The 17277-nt window shown below is 39.2% G+C and overlaps 1 protein-coding gene across 9 annotated transcripts in view; it reads right to left on the reverse strand.

Annotated features, from left to right (window-relative positions):
• The window catches only part of PHF20L1 (PHD finger protein 20 like 1), a gene marked incomplete at its 3' end in the record, with an annotated part of 57262 nt that extends 41548 nt beyond the window's left edge, over positions 1-15714 (reverse strand). For 5 of the 9 annotated variants that reach the window (XR_013773616.1, XM_079300684.1, XM_079300680.1 and 2 more), the window contains exons 1-7: positions 15596-15714; positions 14476-14581; positions 7591-7762; positions 7361-7445; positions 6517-6605; positions 3992-4054; positions 201-408 (exon numbers count right to left, since the gene is read on the reverse strand). Coding sequence is in view for 8 of the 9 variants with exons in the window: in XM_079300684.1 (XP_079156810.1) it covers positions 201-408; positions 3992-4054; positions 6517-6605; positions 7361-7445; positions 7591-7762; positions 14476-14558 (700 nt within the window). Of the gene's footprint in view, positions 1-200; positions 409-3991; positions 4055-6516; positions 6606-7360; positions 7446-7590; positions 7763-14475; positions 14582-14977; positions 15003-15595 lie in introns of all 9 variants that reach the window. The other 4 variants (XM_079300683.1, XM_079300681.1, XM_079300685.1 and 1 more) reach the window with 2 other exon arrangements.
• Positions 15715-17277: the final 1563 nt, after the last annotated feature.

The raw sequence follows: 17277 nt of genomic DNA on the forward strand, positions 1-17277 counted from the left end.
GAAGTTTAGCAGAAGCAGTAAATGCTGACTGAACTAGATTTATCTGATCAAAATAGTTTCTGAACCAATTACCATTATGTATCAGAAAGTTATCAAGACATCTTCCTCTAGAAATATTGGTTATTACTTAACTGCAAATTATCAACAGGAGTTCAACACTACAGAAAAAACAATTTTGTATTTAATGAATGTGCTTTTACCAAATGTATCACTAGATGTAGGCTCCTCTTCCTTTTTTTGGACTTCCTGCATGATTGTAGAGGTTGAGGTTTCTTCTTTTTTTGAAGGGACTTTTAACCATTTTCTGTCCTCTTTATCTTTATTGCTGTTTGCACTGGTTCTAGGTTTACTTCCTGCTTTGTTCTTGGCTGCTGCTGCTGCAGCAGCTTTGACCAAAGCTATCCAATCCTCCAAAAAGGAAAAAATGGTGAGTAAGTATTATAAAGTGCCTAAAACTCAAACAGAAAATAGTTGTAAACCCAGTGAACTTTATCTAGAAATGTTCAAATGAAATTCAATTAATTTTTATGATTACTACTCAAAGAGTGATAAAATTGACTTTCCCAAATAGTCCAAGTATTGAAGTATTAGCAGTACACCACAAAGACAAAAAGAGAAAAAGTCTTTCAAAAACCACTATATATGGAATTCTGCCTATACACATTCCTTGCTAAAATACTTTTAGTGTCATAGCTTTAGCAATCTAGGAGCTCCCAATCCCAGAAGACTGACGTTTTTCTTACCCTTCTGGCTCTGAAACACACAATTCCATAGTTGTTGACCTATTATGCAAAGCTACAATCACTCCAGCAGTGTCCAGCTGCATGGAATTCCTCCTGAACTAAATTTATAAACCAGGGATAACTCCCACCTCATTACACTTTTGTTTCTAGAGCAACTACAGACTCCTTTACTCTTTTAGTATTACATACTAGGTTTCACTCTCTAACTCCAATAAAGTATTCTACAATATGACTGAATTTCACAATCTATATTTAAGGTAATTAAGTGTCATTTTGCATAATTGCTCATTTGTACCACACAGAAACATTCAAGGGGTGAACAATACATCCCAATCTAATCTACTTTTAGGCACTTAGACCAAGTCAAGCCACCCTACAAGCCAATAAAGAGAACTTCCTAAGCTGAGCCAAGCTCTTTCCACTAGTTTAGAGAGATGAGACTTCTGCCTTATGTCTCCTGAATGTCAGGGATCAATCTGACTGCAAAAATTGTAAGTTTATCCTTTTGACTAAAGTATTTTTTAGAATATTTTAGAACAGTCAGCTACAGAATTCTTCCATGGAGAATTTATGTGCAATATAGAAGGCAACAGAAATTATCAACCAGTCAGAATTAAGCGTCTGAGTGCTCTGAATCACAAGTACTACCACATACACAAAAAAGAAAAAAGAAAAAAAAAATAAAAAAGAGAGAAAAATACTTTTTGTCTAGTGACCCATGAGTACTTTACAAGTAGGATAAATAGTCTCTTCCCCCAACTGCACAGAGACTATTTTATTCTGGAATATCTTCTTGTTGTTATGCCATCACACAAGATACCTAAACTAAATTTGATTTTACAAATCTTGCTCCAGTGCGACCTTCTCCCCCTCTCATTACATTAAGTCTTTCAAGTTTCTGTTCTGCTGAAGGTTTCTTTGCCTTCTTTGACATATCACAAATACATAACACAAATACAGTGTTAATTCTCCTTGCATCATACTTTCCCTTTTCCATAGTTCAATACTTTTAAATCACTGCTCTACATGGGTTATGCATCTTCTTTGTACCAACTTACTTACTTAGAAACAACAGCAGTTTTGATTCCTCTAAGATGAAGTGTTCCATGTCCACACTGTCAGTGCAAGATGCAGACACTCACACTAGCCAGGAGCAAAGTTTGGAAGCCCTTTGGCAATGCTCATACAACAGGCCACTGAGTGACATGCCAGCACAAGCGAGCGTGTCTAACTGCCAGCTGCACAGCCAGTCAAAGCACACACACCTCTCTTCTGGCCAGCCAAAACGAGCACACCTATTAGCTCCAGTCCATCCAGAGTCTTGCCAATCCAGCAGGACAAAGAAAGGATTGAGCTATTTGTGATGGTGAGGAATTAGGAGACCTGAGAGCAGAAGTCTTACACTGTACCCTGGCCAAGGGATGAAGAGGATCTGTGACATGGCTGGAGATTAGATCTCATGATAAAAGTGGGAAGGGAAAGTAGTGCAACCTGCCTCAAAATAGCTTCTAAAGAGCACCCTAATTTTCAGTCAAGCTAAGCACCCTGGAATCAAAAGCTTTCAGAAGATATCAAGCTTCAAAAGATAATGCTGAACCAAGTATCCTGATCTAAGCATAGCTGGCCCAACATGCGGTTTTCTTTGTATTTTATCTCACTGCTTGGATACTTTTCTACAACATGGAGCTTACAGTAGCAGGACACATAACAATGAAGCAAACAAAGGTCAAACATAGAGAAGCCAGAGAAGAGACATATTCATTATGGTGACAGTTATACGTTTTTTCCTAGATTAACATAGAAATTTAAACTCAGTGAAGAGAACCTTGAGCAGCTGGGATGGAAAAGATTCCTTCCAACTTAGAAGAATTTTGTGATTCTCAATTGTTCAGAAACTCCGTGGGTCCATTTTTGGTTTTTGCTCAGGCACTAAAGTGACACAGTTAATGCCTGCTTTTCAACCTTGAATTCCTGCTCAGTAACTGCTCAGTAGCACAGTTCCTGAAATGTTAGAATTACTTAGCATCTAAGATGCTAAGGTGACTATATTTCTTTTGTAGATCACAGGAATTCCTCCTTCAAAAATATACATCTGTGTCTTTTTCAGAATTTTTTTACAAAAAAATTAACAAGACAATTGAAGAATAATAATGGGATCCTAAAGTACAACAAATTATGAAATTTGTCTCAGGCTAATAGTATGACATCTATTCGATCAGCCATAATACCAGGACACTAAATATCAGATATCACAGAAACTAGCTACAAATTTAACACTAGGACAATTTCCCAGATCGTACAAAGCCCAGGACGCAAGTACGAACACATCAGAAATTAATAGAGTAAAAGCAAAATCTAAGATAAGTTTTTCCTACTTTTCTTTCATTTTCTGACATTGTCTCTGTATTGGAAATAGTTGTATAAGTCTGAACCAGTTACTCTGCATCATCCAGCCTGATTTCCCACTTCCCTCAGTATCTCATTTCAGTGAGCTTCTCATTTACATATGTAACTTTAAAAAATGCAAAATAAAATACATTAAAAATGTGTATTTCCTTCTTTTTCTTTCTTACTGAAATTCATCTTTCAAATAAGCTGAGAAAATTGACAGGGGAATAGTAATGGCCACAGTGGTTAGAAAACAAAGCATTACTTTATGAGTACTGAGGAAAACTCACATTCTGCTAATCAGATTCACTAAATCAAAACACAGGAAATGGCACAATCGAGAATATATTAGCAGAAATTACCCAACAGCCTTATATATCAATTGGCTAAAAAACTTGTATTTTAAAATATTCCTTGTGTAACCATAATCCTGCAACAGTGGGAGGGCAAAACCAGAATCATTTCCAAAATGCAGCCCTTGCGTCAGTAGCGAATTCACACATACATCGCTCTCCCTCCACCTGCCTACAGCCACCACCTTTTTGCTTCACTACAGTACTAAAGATTCAGCTGCTTTTTCCTCTTCTGTCACACTGTAACTTCCAACTCCCACACGTTCATACATACACATACATAAAACATGAATCTATTGACTGGCTGATTCTACATCAAGCCTGGATTCCTTAACCTCACCTTTCAAATCTACACAGTCTGCCCCACCTACATCTTGGCTCACATTGTCTCCTGTCACATCTTCTTTTTTCCTCTGGCCCATTCGCAAATCCATGCTTTTTCCTCAGCTTCCTCTTCCTGTGTGCCAAGTCCCCTCCCTCTCCTTCAAATCCCTCCTCAAAACTCACTTCTTTTGGTTCGATTTCCGTCACTAATCTCAGCTCCGGCGCTATCTGCTCCCTCTCGCGCGCCTGATTACATCGAAGATAAAACAAAAAACATGAAACAGAAAAAGTAAGTTATCCAAATACTTCATATGTGCTCTCACAAGGGCAGTCTCAATATCCCTTCTTTCCCTCTCTGTACTATGTTAGTCACAGACCTGTGTGATTTTGATTAATTTGTGCTTATCTGAACCACAGCTGAGCCTCAAGACTCATGGCAGAGACACACAAATATTTTTCACTCTTTAAAAATTTTGCTTTTCCACCCTCATAACTGAGTCTTATTAAAATAACTTCTGCTGCAACTCAGGAATAGTTTGAGTGCTATAGCATTTACAGTCTCTTCCTTAGAGTCCCACTAAGCTCAAATCAAAGTATGAACTAATCTCTAGGTCTCTCCAAGTAATTCAAATTCTGCATGCTTAGCAACACACCTTCCACAAAGATCTTAAAATTTGTTACACTTATTGAGGTACTAGAACTTGAAGTATCTTAAGTTTGCACTGATTGCTGTAAATGTATTTTTTAGTTTGGAAATACACAAAATACAAGTTATAAGTTTAAATGAAGCATGAAGTGTTGCATCTGACAATTCTACTTTATCAAATCAATTATAGTCTTGGCATTTTTGTAAGCTTTACATAAATTTTAGTAAATATTTTTTAATAAAATCAATAACGCAAAAGAATAAAAACATCCGTGGGAGTTTGAGTCTTAAACAAAGCTCAGTCTTGGATAACTGATTTTCAACCACATCTTAGTTCATGTTTTTATTCTGAAATAACACAAAAACACTTAGAAAAACAAACATGTTTCCATTGCATTATATGCAAAAGAAGTTGCAAGAAAAATTTTATACTTGCCTTTGAAAGCTACAGACTTTCATGCTTATTTCTACTTTTGAAGGATTAAATGCTACAGCTAGTATTAATCAGCATTACAGAAAGCACAGTTGGAGGTGCTCTTGTATCCAGACAACTTAAAAATTCTAGATTCATCTCAGAATGTGTAAATTTGTGCCCCTAATTCCTTCTCAAGATTTCACTGAAGCAGCCTACATTCAATCCCCAAGATGCATAAATGGCACCATAACTCCAAACTACTGAGAAAAATTAGAAATAACAGATGAGCTGGACTGCCACCAAACAAATCTGGACAACATAATGGTTGTGAAGTAATGGATTTACTATTTTTTTTAAAAGCTGAAATTGCCTGTGGCCTAAGAATAGTAAGTCAAGATCAGACAACACTGCTCCCTAGAAAAAGCACAGGACAGAATCAGGGAGCTCTTTCCACTGTCACAAAAGACTTATTTCTTTTCAGTCACAATCACATTACCCAAGTTTTGCTTTTCATAAAGTAAAAAGAAACACTCAAGCTTCCTAGCTTACTGGTTCAATGGAGTCACTGTAAGACTGCAGCAAGAAGCCAGGGTTAGTGTGACTATAGATTTCAGCTTCATCTCCTTCAGGAAACATCTTAAATAATGCAGTGGTGTCTGCACTAAGTTCCAGTGTCCCTTGCATAGAGGATCAACCCTGCCATACAGCTACCTTTACCCTGGAGGCCAAGATGTGGAAATGCTTTCATGCCAATTCAATTATCCATCTGCCCTGGTCACAATATGAATGACTACAATGGTAATTATGAAATATTAGAAGTCTGCACAGTTAGGAGTATTCTGAAGAAATAAAAAAAGACTATTTCTCATGGATTTTGTCTCAAATAGTTTCAGTGGAGTAATTTCTCATTAAATATGAAAACACAGTTATCATGCAAGATAAATGCAATGGCATTTGCAGTGAAAGCACGTGAGAGTTTTCAGTGATGCTTCCCTTCCACAAGTAAAGTTAGTCCTAGTGACTAAATCATGTCCTCTGCTTCATACTCTCCCTCAAATTTTATTAAGCATGTCTTCTTTAACAGCAACTGAACATTATAAAAGGCAAGAAATACTTATCTGTCTGATTGCCCAAAGGGTCTGATATAGGGGGAAAAAAAACCCCAAAGTCATATTTATAATAACACACGGGCAAAAAACTCTCATAGTAGCAAACAAAAGACATGGGCAGAGGGTGAGTAAAGCATTAAAAAAAAAAAAAAAAAAAAAAAAAAATCAGCAGCACAGACTGCTGATAAGCTGAAGCTTTCTTCCTGAAAGGACACCAAAGGGAAAAGTCATTGGATACCCCTGGTTTCATAAACTCTGTAAGACAAAGCTTTGTGAACAGATTAGTTGGCAATGGAGTGTCCAGCAGCCAGACATTTCAGTGAGGCAAGGCCACTTGAGCAGCACACTCTGAGGCAGAAACTGGTGAAGCAAGGCAGTGCAGGGCCTAGAATAAAGACTAATCTAAATCTAGTTGTGCTACTGACACTTCTATGGTCTCAAGATATTAAAAACCAAAAAAAACCTGAAAGAAACAAAACAATGAAGACCCAAACAACTATACAAAACCTAACAAAGCAATTGCTTTAAGTATTCTTACCTGCCCTTTTGCATCCTCTGGCATAGATTTGATATGCATTCTTTTAAGACATCGAATGACACCATCATAGAATTGCACTGTGAATGTTCCTAGAAACGATTGATGGAATAATTTTGAGTAGTTAAAAGACAAACACACCTTGTTACTATGAAAGTTTTATGTTTTGCATGTTACTTTGTATGACAAGAATAACCAGGTGTTACTACTAGTGAGGATCAAGAGACAAACAAAACACCATAAATAAGGGCCTCAATGAAACCCTGCTCTAATACTGTTACTCTTTGTCCAGCTGGATAATTTCAAGTATGTTTAAGCTATTGAGTCACTTTTGCTCATAACTCATTGAAATAGTTATGTAATATTTAAGATGCCACACTAGGGAAACAGTTACATCCAATTCCTCATTTGCTCTAAACTACAGTAAAAATGTCAACTTCTTACATTCATTAGGAATATCACCATTGTGAAGTACTTAATTTGTGTTCCTTTATTTTCCTATTTCCATTATTTTTCTTCAATAATAAGAACTAAAACAATTACGAAAATTAAAATGTAACATTAGCTCATATCAAAATAGTCCTAAGACAATGCACAGGAGCTCCTGAACACTGAAACAGTGAAAACATTTAAAAAAAGGCATTTTGTCTTCTAGGAGAAATTTCAGTTTCCAAATTTGATACAGATAAAAGACAACCATTTTACCAAATTTGATATATAAAAACATTTTCGTTTAATAATGAGGTAGATATTAAAACTTTATAGCCATATCACTTCTTTAAGCACACTAAATCTACAGCACAGCATTTTTGAGCAGACCTTACCAATGGAGCACTGCAATACATACCCTCTTTATTAATTGCTTCAATCTTTGCAGGGTAATATCGACAGTCTGTCCAACGAGCCAGGACTTCTTCTCCAGGTTTAAAATCCTATTTTAAACAAATTTAGTAATTAATAATGAAATAATTTAGATTTTTTCGTAAAAATTAAGTATTACATGCTAGAGAGATTTAATGTAGGAAAACAAGTAGAGCAGTTTACAAAAGTCTAAGACAAAATAAATGTGCCACTTACAATAAACTCTTCATCATCCTTCAGCCCCTCTTTCCTCAATGCTGGTCGCTCCAAAGGTCTCAACCTGTTGCTGTCCCAGTAAATCCACTCATCGTAGCGATGGCTCCAGCGTTCAAAATGCACCAACATCTTCCCCTCTTCATAATCTATCTTCTCAATTCGAGATGGATACCTGGAGTGTTAAACACAAAATGCTAACTCTCAAAGGTTTGTTTCTTGGTTTAGGCACAATAGTGACTACATGACCTCCCAGGAAGTTTTATTAACGCTTTGTGCTGAAAACTCTCCAAGTCTGAAAAAGGCTAAGTAACTGAATTGAATGGATAACATTCAAGAATCTATACACAACAGTGAAAATTGGAATCAGGCAGGATTCAGTTCCTTCTGCTCTTCACAGAAGTATTCAAACAGATTCGAAAAGTGTATAGAATGCCCTAGAAAAAAGAAAGTTAATTACATCAATATTTTTTTTACCAGCATTTATATTTGGGCTGTTCTTAAGTCAAGAACATGTGTATGGAAAAGAAAGACCATAGGAAAAGGACAGCCACCTTTAACTTTCACAACCTGTTTTTCAAACCAAGTACTACTGTGGACCAATAGTAAGAGCAGAGCTTGAGCGACCAATTTCCAATCCTACTGCAAATGTTTTGGCTAGAAAGGCAATCAACATATGTAGGGAACCTGTCAAGATCATCAATTGCAAATATAATCTCTCCAAAACACTGACTGTGCTCTTAAAGGAGTCTAACACAATGTTCTGACTAAAGTTAAGTTATCAGGAAGTATGGGCTTCCTTATTTCTTAGTAACTGGACTGGCACATTAAAACAAAATATGTCAATGTCAAATTGCTCCTTCTTTTCTCCTGTCCTTCTTCTTCAATTGCAGTGATGTATACAGTTTCCCAATATTTAAACATCTCAGGAACTGCTGATTAAGAAAATCTCTGATTTTCTAGGTTACTACTGCAGCCACATTTCACCCTCCCATCAGAAGTCAGAAGCAGTCCAAGCTTGTTGCATTTCTCTCATCCATATATTTCAGAAATACTAAATATTTTTATACCAATTCTTTAAGCCTCCAGCTTTTTCTCACTGAGCTTCCAAAAAACCCTACAAAGCCTTAGTCTAAAACTGAAGACTCATTTGCCAAACCACTAATAAAATCTTTTTCAAGACACTTTTTCAAGTCTTTCAAAGAAACAAGATCAGCCTCTCTCCTCCCTCTAAAATAGACTGACAAAAAAAAATCAAACAAGAATGGTGAAGCTGATGATCGACTGCATTAAAACACAATGTAAAACTCATGGGTCAAACCTGTATCCCAGCAGCAACATTCTGGTTCAACTTTGGACAAGGTTTAAAGAAAGTAAGTCAGCCATGAGATGACTTTCCTAAGCCCTGCCTCTGATTACACTTTCTTTTTAAGTCCATATGATGCTACACTTAGAAATTTTACTACAACATTTCTATTTTTTTTCATCTTTCAGAGTGTTCCAGTTTCAGACTTAGAATCTGACACTAAGCCTCAGAAAAAGCAAGGAGCAAAGCAGAGGAAAAAGTAAAGTTCCTGTAGTTACTGTTACCACAGTGAGTGTAACAGTGTAACCTACAGGAGTTACAAGTAGAAGGATGACACAGAAAGTATCTAAGAGAGGGAAAGAAGGAAAAACACCAGAAAAGCAACAGGAGAGGAAGTTCATTTTGCAGCAATCAGAAATGAGAGTTTGTCCTGCAGCAGCAAAATGAAAGCCAAGAACAGTGATGCCCCATCCCAGTACAATTAGAAATTTTAGGTTTATCACACGCCAGCCACCAGTGATGCAAAACCATGGTTGTTTTACAAAATTCAGGGCCAACCAGCTGGAAGAGAATTTTCTTTTTCCTACACATGTCCAACACAAACACTGTGTTCCCCTTATGGTGCATCCCTATAGCAGTCCCCCATTATGGCCAGGAGCTTTCTCTGTCAGCAGCAGACACCATTCTAAGCACTGTGTGAGGACACAACAGAAGGGATAAAGTGGGAAATACAGCATTGTCCTGGAAAGAGCAAACCATGTAAGAGTGGAAAGTAAAATGCAGAGCATAGTTTAGAGACAAATACTTTTAAAAGATAATTACAAAGATGATTCAGCAAGCCAAGAATCAAGACATTACTATATATACAAAATCAAGAGAAAATATTAGCATCAGTTAATAAAAGTTGTGCAAAATATTAGTTCTCATAGAGATCAATTCAGATAAGTGATGAAGCTGAAGGAATTTGTAAGTTAATTTCTCTTTGTCAAATACAATTTCTGTTATCAAAGTCTTCCTAAAAGTCCATGATATGTCCTTAGAAATGGAACCACCCAAGCCATATGCAATTGATTATTAGGCAACCCAAACACAACTTTGTATTTAGCAACAAATTATTACCCTCAATATCCACTAAATTTAGGCACACATTGTGCCACAAATATGTACAAACAGCAATATTTCACAATACTGATCCCACAGTGGAAAAGAGCACTCTGGGATCAGAAGAACATAAGAATACAGAAGTATTGCAGAACTTACTCTTGCAAATTATCCCTTGCACAGAAAGATCTTTCTGCTGATTTTCTACTCTTACTGAAAAGAATCAATTTCATAATTAACAAGATTAATATGAGGATGATCACATCTCATACACTTCAAAAATTTTCTGTGGAAGTTCCTTTTATCACAAGGTTACAAGCGGGCATTTGAAGAAATATTGCAAATGTGGATGCAAATATAATTCTTTACAGTACCAAAGAATAATATCTAAGGCCTAAACGACTTTCCAGTCAGGTTAATTCCACCAGCAACTAAGCCACACTAAGCCATCACAATGAAACTGATATACAATCAGATTTGACAACATTTCATCAGCACAAACCAGAAAAACACACTCTAAAAGTTGAAGGAAAAGTCTTTACTTTTCACAATAAAAAAAATAAAATAAATGAATAAAAAAAAAAAAAAAAGACCAGCACATTGACATTCAACAATCAAGTAGTTTTTTTAATGAGAAGAAAAAGTATTCTGCAAATTTTGGGTGTGCTTTTTCAAAATGGTGCTGGAAAGAATATGTAATAATCACAAATTAAGTTTCATCCAAATTTCAGGGGGTTTGTTCTTGCATTTCAAAGAGAACTGCTGTTAGCTGAACTTATCTGCACAGTTTACACATTGCATGCCCTCCATTCTCAGGTTCCAATCTTGGCAATTCCAACCCATTAGAATTATGCAATATTTTTGGAAAGCCTCAGAATCTGATATGGCTTAAAAACTGATACTATGAAGCCCTGGTCAGGCAACAACAGTTCTAACAGTTATACAATAAAAAATAATTAAAAATTTCCCACTTCACTTCTTGACAGTGTAAAAAAAACCTAAACCACTGAATATTTTTTCCAATGCACTCAACACATATTAACAGCCAAACAGATAGCACAGGTTTTTTTTTACACTTTTAACCCTTCAAAAGTAACCAAAAAGCAGTGAATTGTCCTGTGAAATGGGACAACAGGCATTTCAAACTGTAAAAAAGAATACAAAAACATTAGCAAATTTGCCCAATTTTGCACCTAAAAGTCCACAAACACACTCATACTTCTTGCCTTTGCAACACTGATTTTAAAAGTATTTCCTTCTAATCATAGAGGACACAAAATCAAATACCCTCCATACTGACTTCTCAAAAATAGTGATCCAGTGTCTTCAAATCTTTAAAACAGCATTAAAAAAGGAAGAGATGCATCTTTAAATACATCAGCTTTGCAGTGACAGTGTCCTACTCATGGGAGCTGACAGCTCAAGAACTCTTACAAACAGACATGCATTTGCAGGTATGTGCAGCTCTACTACTTTTTTCATTTGTTGTGTCAGCAAGAGGCAGAAGAGAGTGTATGCACATGTATCAGTTTTTGTATGAGATCACAGGGAATTCAAACTGGAAGCAACCTCAGAAAGCCTCTAGTCCAACCTCCCACTGAAAGCAGGGTCAGCCATGGCAACTGACCAGGTTTTCCAGTGTTTTATCCATCCCAGTTTTGGAAAACTCCTATATTGGAGACTCCACAAACTCTTCAAGCAACCTAATCCACTACTTGTCTGTCCAAAAAGGAAAAAGATTCTCCTAGTCTGAATCTCTCATATTAGCTTGTGCCTGTTGCCTTGTCCTCAAACTACCTGCAGGGTTTGGTTAAGTCTTGTTGATGACAATACTCTAAGTATTGAAAGGCTGATAATGGGATTTCTGAAGCCTTCTCCAAGCTAAAGAAGTAATTTCCTCACTCTCTCTTTATAGGTAATACACTCCAACCCCGATCATCTCAAATACTTAATAATTTTCTATTTTATAATTTTTAATCCCATCTCATTTATTACCTGCTGACAGATGATCATATCAGTTTTGATTAGAGCTGCAGTTCATAGCTTGCTTTAGCAAATTTAAATGGAACAAGTGGTACAAGTTCTTTATGCAAGATGTGTAACTGCTGTACTTGACTAAGCAGCAATTGCCATTATCTCCACAATAAAGCAAAAACAAACAAGCTCATTGACAGCCTGTCTTTGCTGACCAGTTTGACCAGGCTTTCTTCTACTCTGTCACAGTACATGAGAAATGATACCAGTGATCCAAACACCGTCAGCAAAAACTTCATTTGAAATTACAGGGCTTTAAAGCAGTAAGTAGTCAAGGTACACCAATGACATCTCAAAAGTTCACAGAACATAAATGGAACACCAGACACAATGAATTCAATTTCAGCAGCTACTACACAGTTGAAAGTTTAAGACTTGCAAAAGTACCTCAGAAAACAAAAACATACTTTACTATATCTTTTCTTACATCCTCTAGAAGCCTTTCTTGATTTACATTTTGACTATCCATGATCATTAGATGACAGCAAGCTTTCAAAAAATGAAGACAAAAAATTAAAATCCTTTTAAAGGATATTTTCCGGCAAGTTCTCAATTTGTCATTTGCAGAAAGACTGAGCTAAGCAATACCAATGCTCTTCAATTTGGCTTTTGTTAAAAAATAATAAAAAGATTTCATGTAAGTTCAGCAAGTTTATTTTCTTTGAAGTATGTATTTCTGCATGCAAATTAACAGAATGCATACAGATTATATATAGAAAGAATTTTAAAAACATCCACCCCCTTATGCAACAGAAAGCTAACTAAAAAAAAATCCCACAGACTGTCATTGCAACCCTTGACACCCTAATAACAGCACAAGAGTAGATTTCTGTCAAAAGGTATTTGGTTTTGTATTATTAGTTCATTTTGTAATAGTAGTTCATTGGAAATACAGCCCTGTTTTCATTGATGCTGCAACTGCTAAATTTAGATATTAACTTTCTTCTGTATATGGCACCACAAAGGTTTACATGCATTTAAACTTGACCTGGGTCTACCTGGTGGTACAGATGATAAATCAGTTCCTGGAGAGTTCAGGATAAATTCTATTCTTCCTGAAAATGCCCAGCAACTCAGCTGCAGAGCTTGTGACGTGGCCATGCCTGACAATCCAAACCTAGACAAGAATTCCAGCACATGCAATCCTTCCCTGTGAAAAGGCTGGGCAGGTCTGACACAAACTATACATTGCATATCCAGTAATATTTTTTGATACAATTAAGCTATTTTTACATATTAGCTTTTGTTACCTAATTACATTAGCCAATTACCTCAAGTGACACAAGATACTATAAAAAGTTTTATTGTCCTATTCTGGATGTTTTCCTTATCCTGCCATTCATTTACAGAAGTCAGTATGCTGAAAACCCAGTCTACAGCAACAGGTGAGAACAAGAACAGTTCTCTAAACCAAGTCCTTTAGAGTCCATTTATTAAGAAATACACTGCTATAATTAAAATCAAAGCTCTACAAATAACAAGTTTGAGCCAAGTGTTTTATACAGAGCACATAAACAGTGGAGCAGATACGTCAGTAATACACAGACTTCTCTCTCACATCACTTGGATCGGATATTTACAAGAACATGCTGAGCTCTCCAGGAATGCAACAGAACAGCAGAAACACACCTCTACATTTCCTAGCCATAATAAATCAGAGATCAGCTGAAAAAAAACTTTTAGGTAGAAGCACCAGCTACTTCTGTCACCTACTTTGACAAAACCAGGGATTTTTCAAACTCAACTAGCATGGCCAGCACACAACAAATTAGCACATCTACTTTAATAAAATTTTCACTAACAATTTATTTCATCAGAACAGTTCCTTTCACAATACATACAATGTGCACCATAGTCCTTGTGCCCACAATTCCTATTTTATAGTCTCTGATCTCACAATAGGCCTGGGTGGTTGCAGAGTCACAACTTTAAACACTTCATTCCTCCAGCTGTTTAATACAAACTCAAATGTACCTGCCTATCCCATGAACTCCAATTCAGGATGTGGTGTTTTTTTTTTTTTTTAAGAATCAGTTTTGTGAACCTATCAAGTGTGACAACTGAATAAAAAACAACTCCCCTTGCCTGCCTTCAAATGAAAACAAAAGAAGTCTTTGATCATGAAGTTTGCCTCATTGACACACTGATCACCTCGGCCATGACACGGAATTCCACACTACTCCAGAAAGGCTCTTTGCTTATTGCAGCTGCACAGGCCACTAAGAGCAAATAAACACAAACCCACAGAAAAGTTCAGCTTAATTTCTGAACAGACAATCTATTCCTAGAAGCTAACAGTCTTAACAGACTTAGGTGGAAATTCATAAAGCTCATGTATGGAAATTGCCAATTAATAGGTGCACTGATTTTTATAATTAGTTACCAAAGCACACAAACTCCACAAAATAATTATGGTCTCAGCAAATAGCACACAGTGTCTTCCATACCATTTTTGTAAATAGTCCAGTGCCTCCAAACGAGCACCAATCTCAAATGTGATTCCAGGACGATTTGGAGGCTTTTTACTCATCTTGATATTGTCTTTTTCACCACCTTTGAAGGAAGGAAAAAAGTTGCATTAAAACATGTTATGATGTTTAAAATGTGCTATTGACAGCAAATATATTCCAGAGGGTGAGAAGATACAAAATTGTGATCCTGATTTTGTATTAACTACTTAGCTTACAGAAACACAGACAAGGCCCAAAAAAAAGAAAAAAAAAAAAAGAAAAAAAAACCAAAACATTTATTCAGACTTATTATTCTTTGAAAATAATCTGTTATCAACCTTAAGTCAAAAAAAAAAAAGAAAAATACCATGATGCTCATGTCAGTAACTGTACTAGATTGTAATTCCTTCACATTCTTTTCAAGCAAAATTTTAATTTACCTATAGTCAACACGTGTGCTCTCCTCGGGTGTAAAAAAGCCAAACCAAGTAAAATTTACCTTACCAAGAACAGATAAACATGGCCTAAAAGACAAGTAAGACGGAATTAGCAAAAAAGAAAAAAAAAAAAAAAAAAAGCAAAAACCCATCTTGAGACTTTCTAGGCACTCTGGAGTCGCTGAGTTTCAGTCACAACTGCCTTCTAATTTTATATTGTAGCTCAGTCACTATCCAAAAATAAAAAACAAACCAAAAAACCCCCCAAAAAAGCGCCTATCTGTGCACCTACTGCCGCGACTTTCTGCGGTGCCCCCGGTAGCAGCCCAAGCGCACTGGCCGAGCGGGAGCGCCGGGAGCGGGGCCGGAGGCTGCGTGCCCCGCACTGCGGGGGCAGCGGCAGCCCCGTTCTGCGGCGGGGCTCCGCCGGCAGCGCCGGCAGCGCGGACGCACAAAGGGCGCAGCCCGGCCGGGCGGGCAGCGGGAGGGCCGCGGCCCGGCGGGCGCTCGCACGGCCGGGGGAGGCCCCGCCGGACCCCCGGCCGCGGGCGGGGCCCGGCGCGAGAGGAGCCGCGGGCGCCGCCCCGCCAGGCCCGGCCGCCGTGCGGGGAACGGCGGAGCCGCGCCGCCCGCGCTCCCTCCGCGCTCCCTCCCCGCCGCCCCGCGCCGCCGGCCCTTACCGCCCGCTCGGCTCGCACGGGGCCCGGCGCGGCTGCCGCGGGCGCTCCGGCACGGCCGCCCCTCACCGCCCCATCCTGCCCGCGCCCCGCGCGCGTCACCGCCGCGCGACGCGCCCCGCCCCCGGCACGTGACCGCGCGGGGCGGCGCGCGAGCCAGACAAAGAGCGGCGGGCCCGGCCTGGGCGGCGGGACCGGACACGGGGACACGGGCACTGCCATTGCCCTCGCTCTCACCCGCACCGCCACGGAACGCGGGAGAGACCCAGCGTGGCGAAAGGGACGCCTTCAATTCGTATGGGGAAAGGCCGAGGGAGCTGGGGCTGCTCGGCCCCAGGTCAGACGGCTGAGGGGCGCCTCGTCCAGGAGTACCTGAAGGAAGGTGTCAAAAGGATGGATCAGGCTCTGCTCAGTGGTGTCAAGTAATAGGACAAAAGGGAATGGGTAGAAACTGATGCAGAAGAAGTTTCAGCTGATAAGAACTTTGTTGTGCAGTGACCGTGCACTGAAAGATTGCCTACAGAGGGTGTGGAGTCTCTCCACTAATGCAAGTGGACACAACCCTGTGCAATGCGTTCTAGAATGACCCTGCTTAGGCAGGAGCAGATGAGCCACTGCTGTCCCTTCCTGCCTGACCAGTTCTGTGACTGGCACCTGTGATTCTGTGAGAGGGTGAAAAAGACTCAGGGCAGTCACCGAGATGACCCTGGAGGTGCCACAGCCTATGGCTGGTGGCCGCAGGACAGCCCCAGCCAGGCAGCAGCCTCACAAGTGGCCTGTCTTTGCCTCTGTTTTTTAACCCATGAGATCAGCTTCACCCGACCCACGGATTTTCTTGCTTTTATTCATCCCAGCCTCCCCCCATGATGCTGAGAGCAGAGTGAGGGAGCAGCTGGGTGGGTGCTTGGCAGCTGGTGTGACCAGCCCACTGCTCTCCCTGTGACACCCAGTGCTGTGGTGACTGCTCTGTTTGCTGCTTGCTGTGCTGCTTATCACTGTGTTCTGTTCTGCCTGAGAGACCTATGATAAAGGCAATGACCAAAGCAAAAAAAAAAAAAAAAAAAAAAAAAAAAAAGCCAAGTCTGGCATTTGGCCCCTGCACTGCTGCCATCCCAGGGCTCTGGGAACAATCTCGTGGAGTCTTTTCTTCTCCAGAACACAAGTTCCCAACCTTGTAATGGCAAGATCAGCATCATCACATCCCCATGGATGTGATCAGTAAAACAAATGTCAAGTTTCCACCAGTTAATAAAAAGGCTTTCCTAGGCATAGTGTATTTCTGGAAACTGCATTATCAGGATCACAGTCAACATGTGAGTCCTTTCCATTATGTGACCTTTAAGAACTTTTTTAAGTGCATTGAGTTTGTGTGGCAAGACTTTGGTAGTGAGGGGCTTCTGTGAGAAGCTTCCAGAAGCTTCCCCCGCGTCCACCAGAGCCCAAGCTAGCTAGGTCTAAGACAGATCTACCACTGGCCAATGCTCAGGCCATCAGTGACTGTTTTGCCTCTGATGGTAACTGGTGAATGATCTCAGGAGTAATCCTTAGGAGTGACCTCTCCTCTTGCCCTAGAAGTCTTTTGTTATGTTTACTCTCCCCGGTCCAGTTGGGAAGGGCAGTGACAGAGTGGCTTTGGTGGGCACCTGGTGTCCAGCCAAGGTCACTAAACAGCAGCAGGACAGACA

Source organism: Erithacus rubecula (genome assembly GCF_903797595.1).
Source record: "Erithacus rubecula genome assembly, chromosome: 3".
NCBI lineage: Eukaryota > Metazoa > Chordata > Aves > Passeriformes > Muscicapidae > Erithacus > Erithacus rubecula.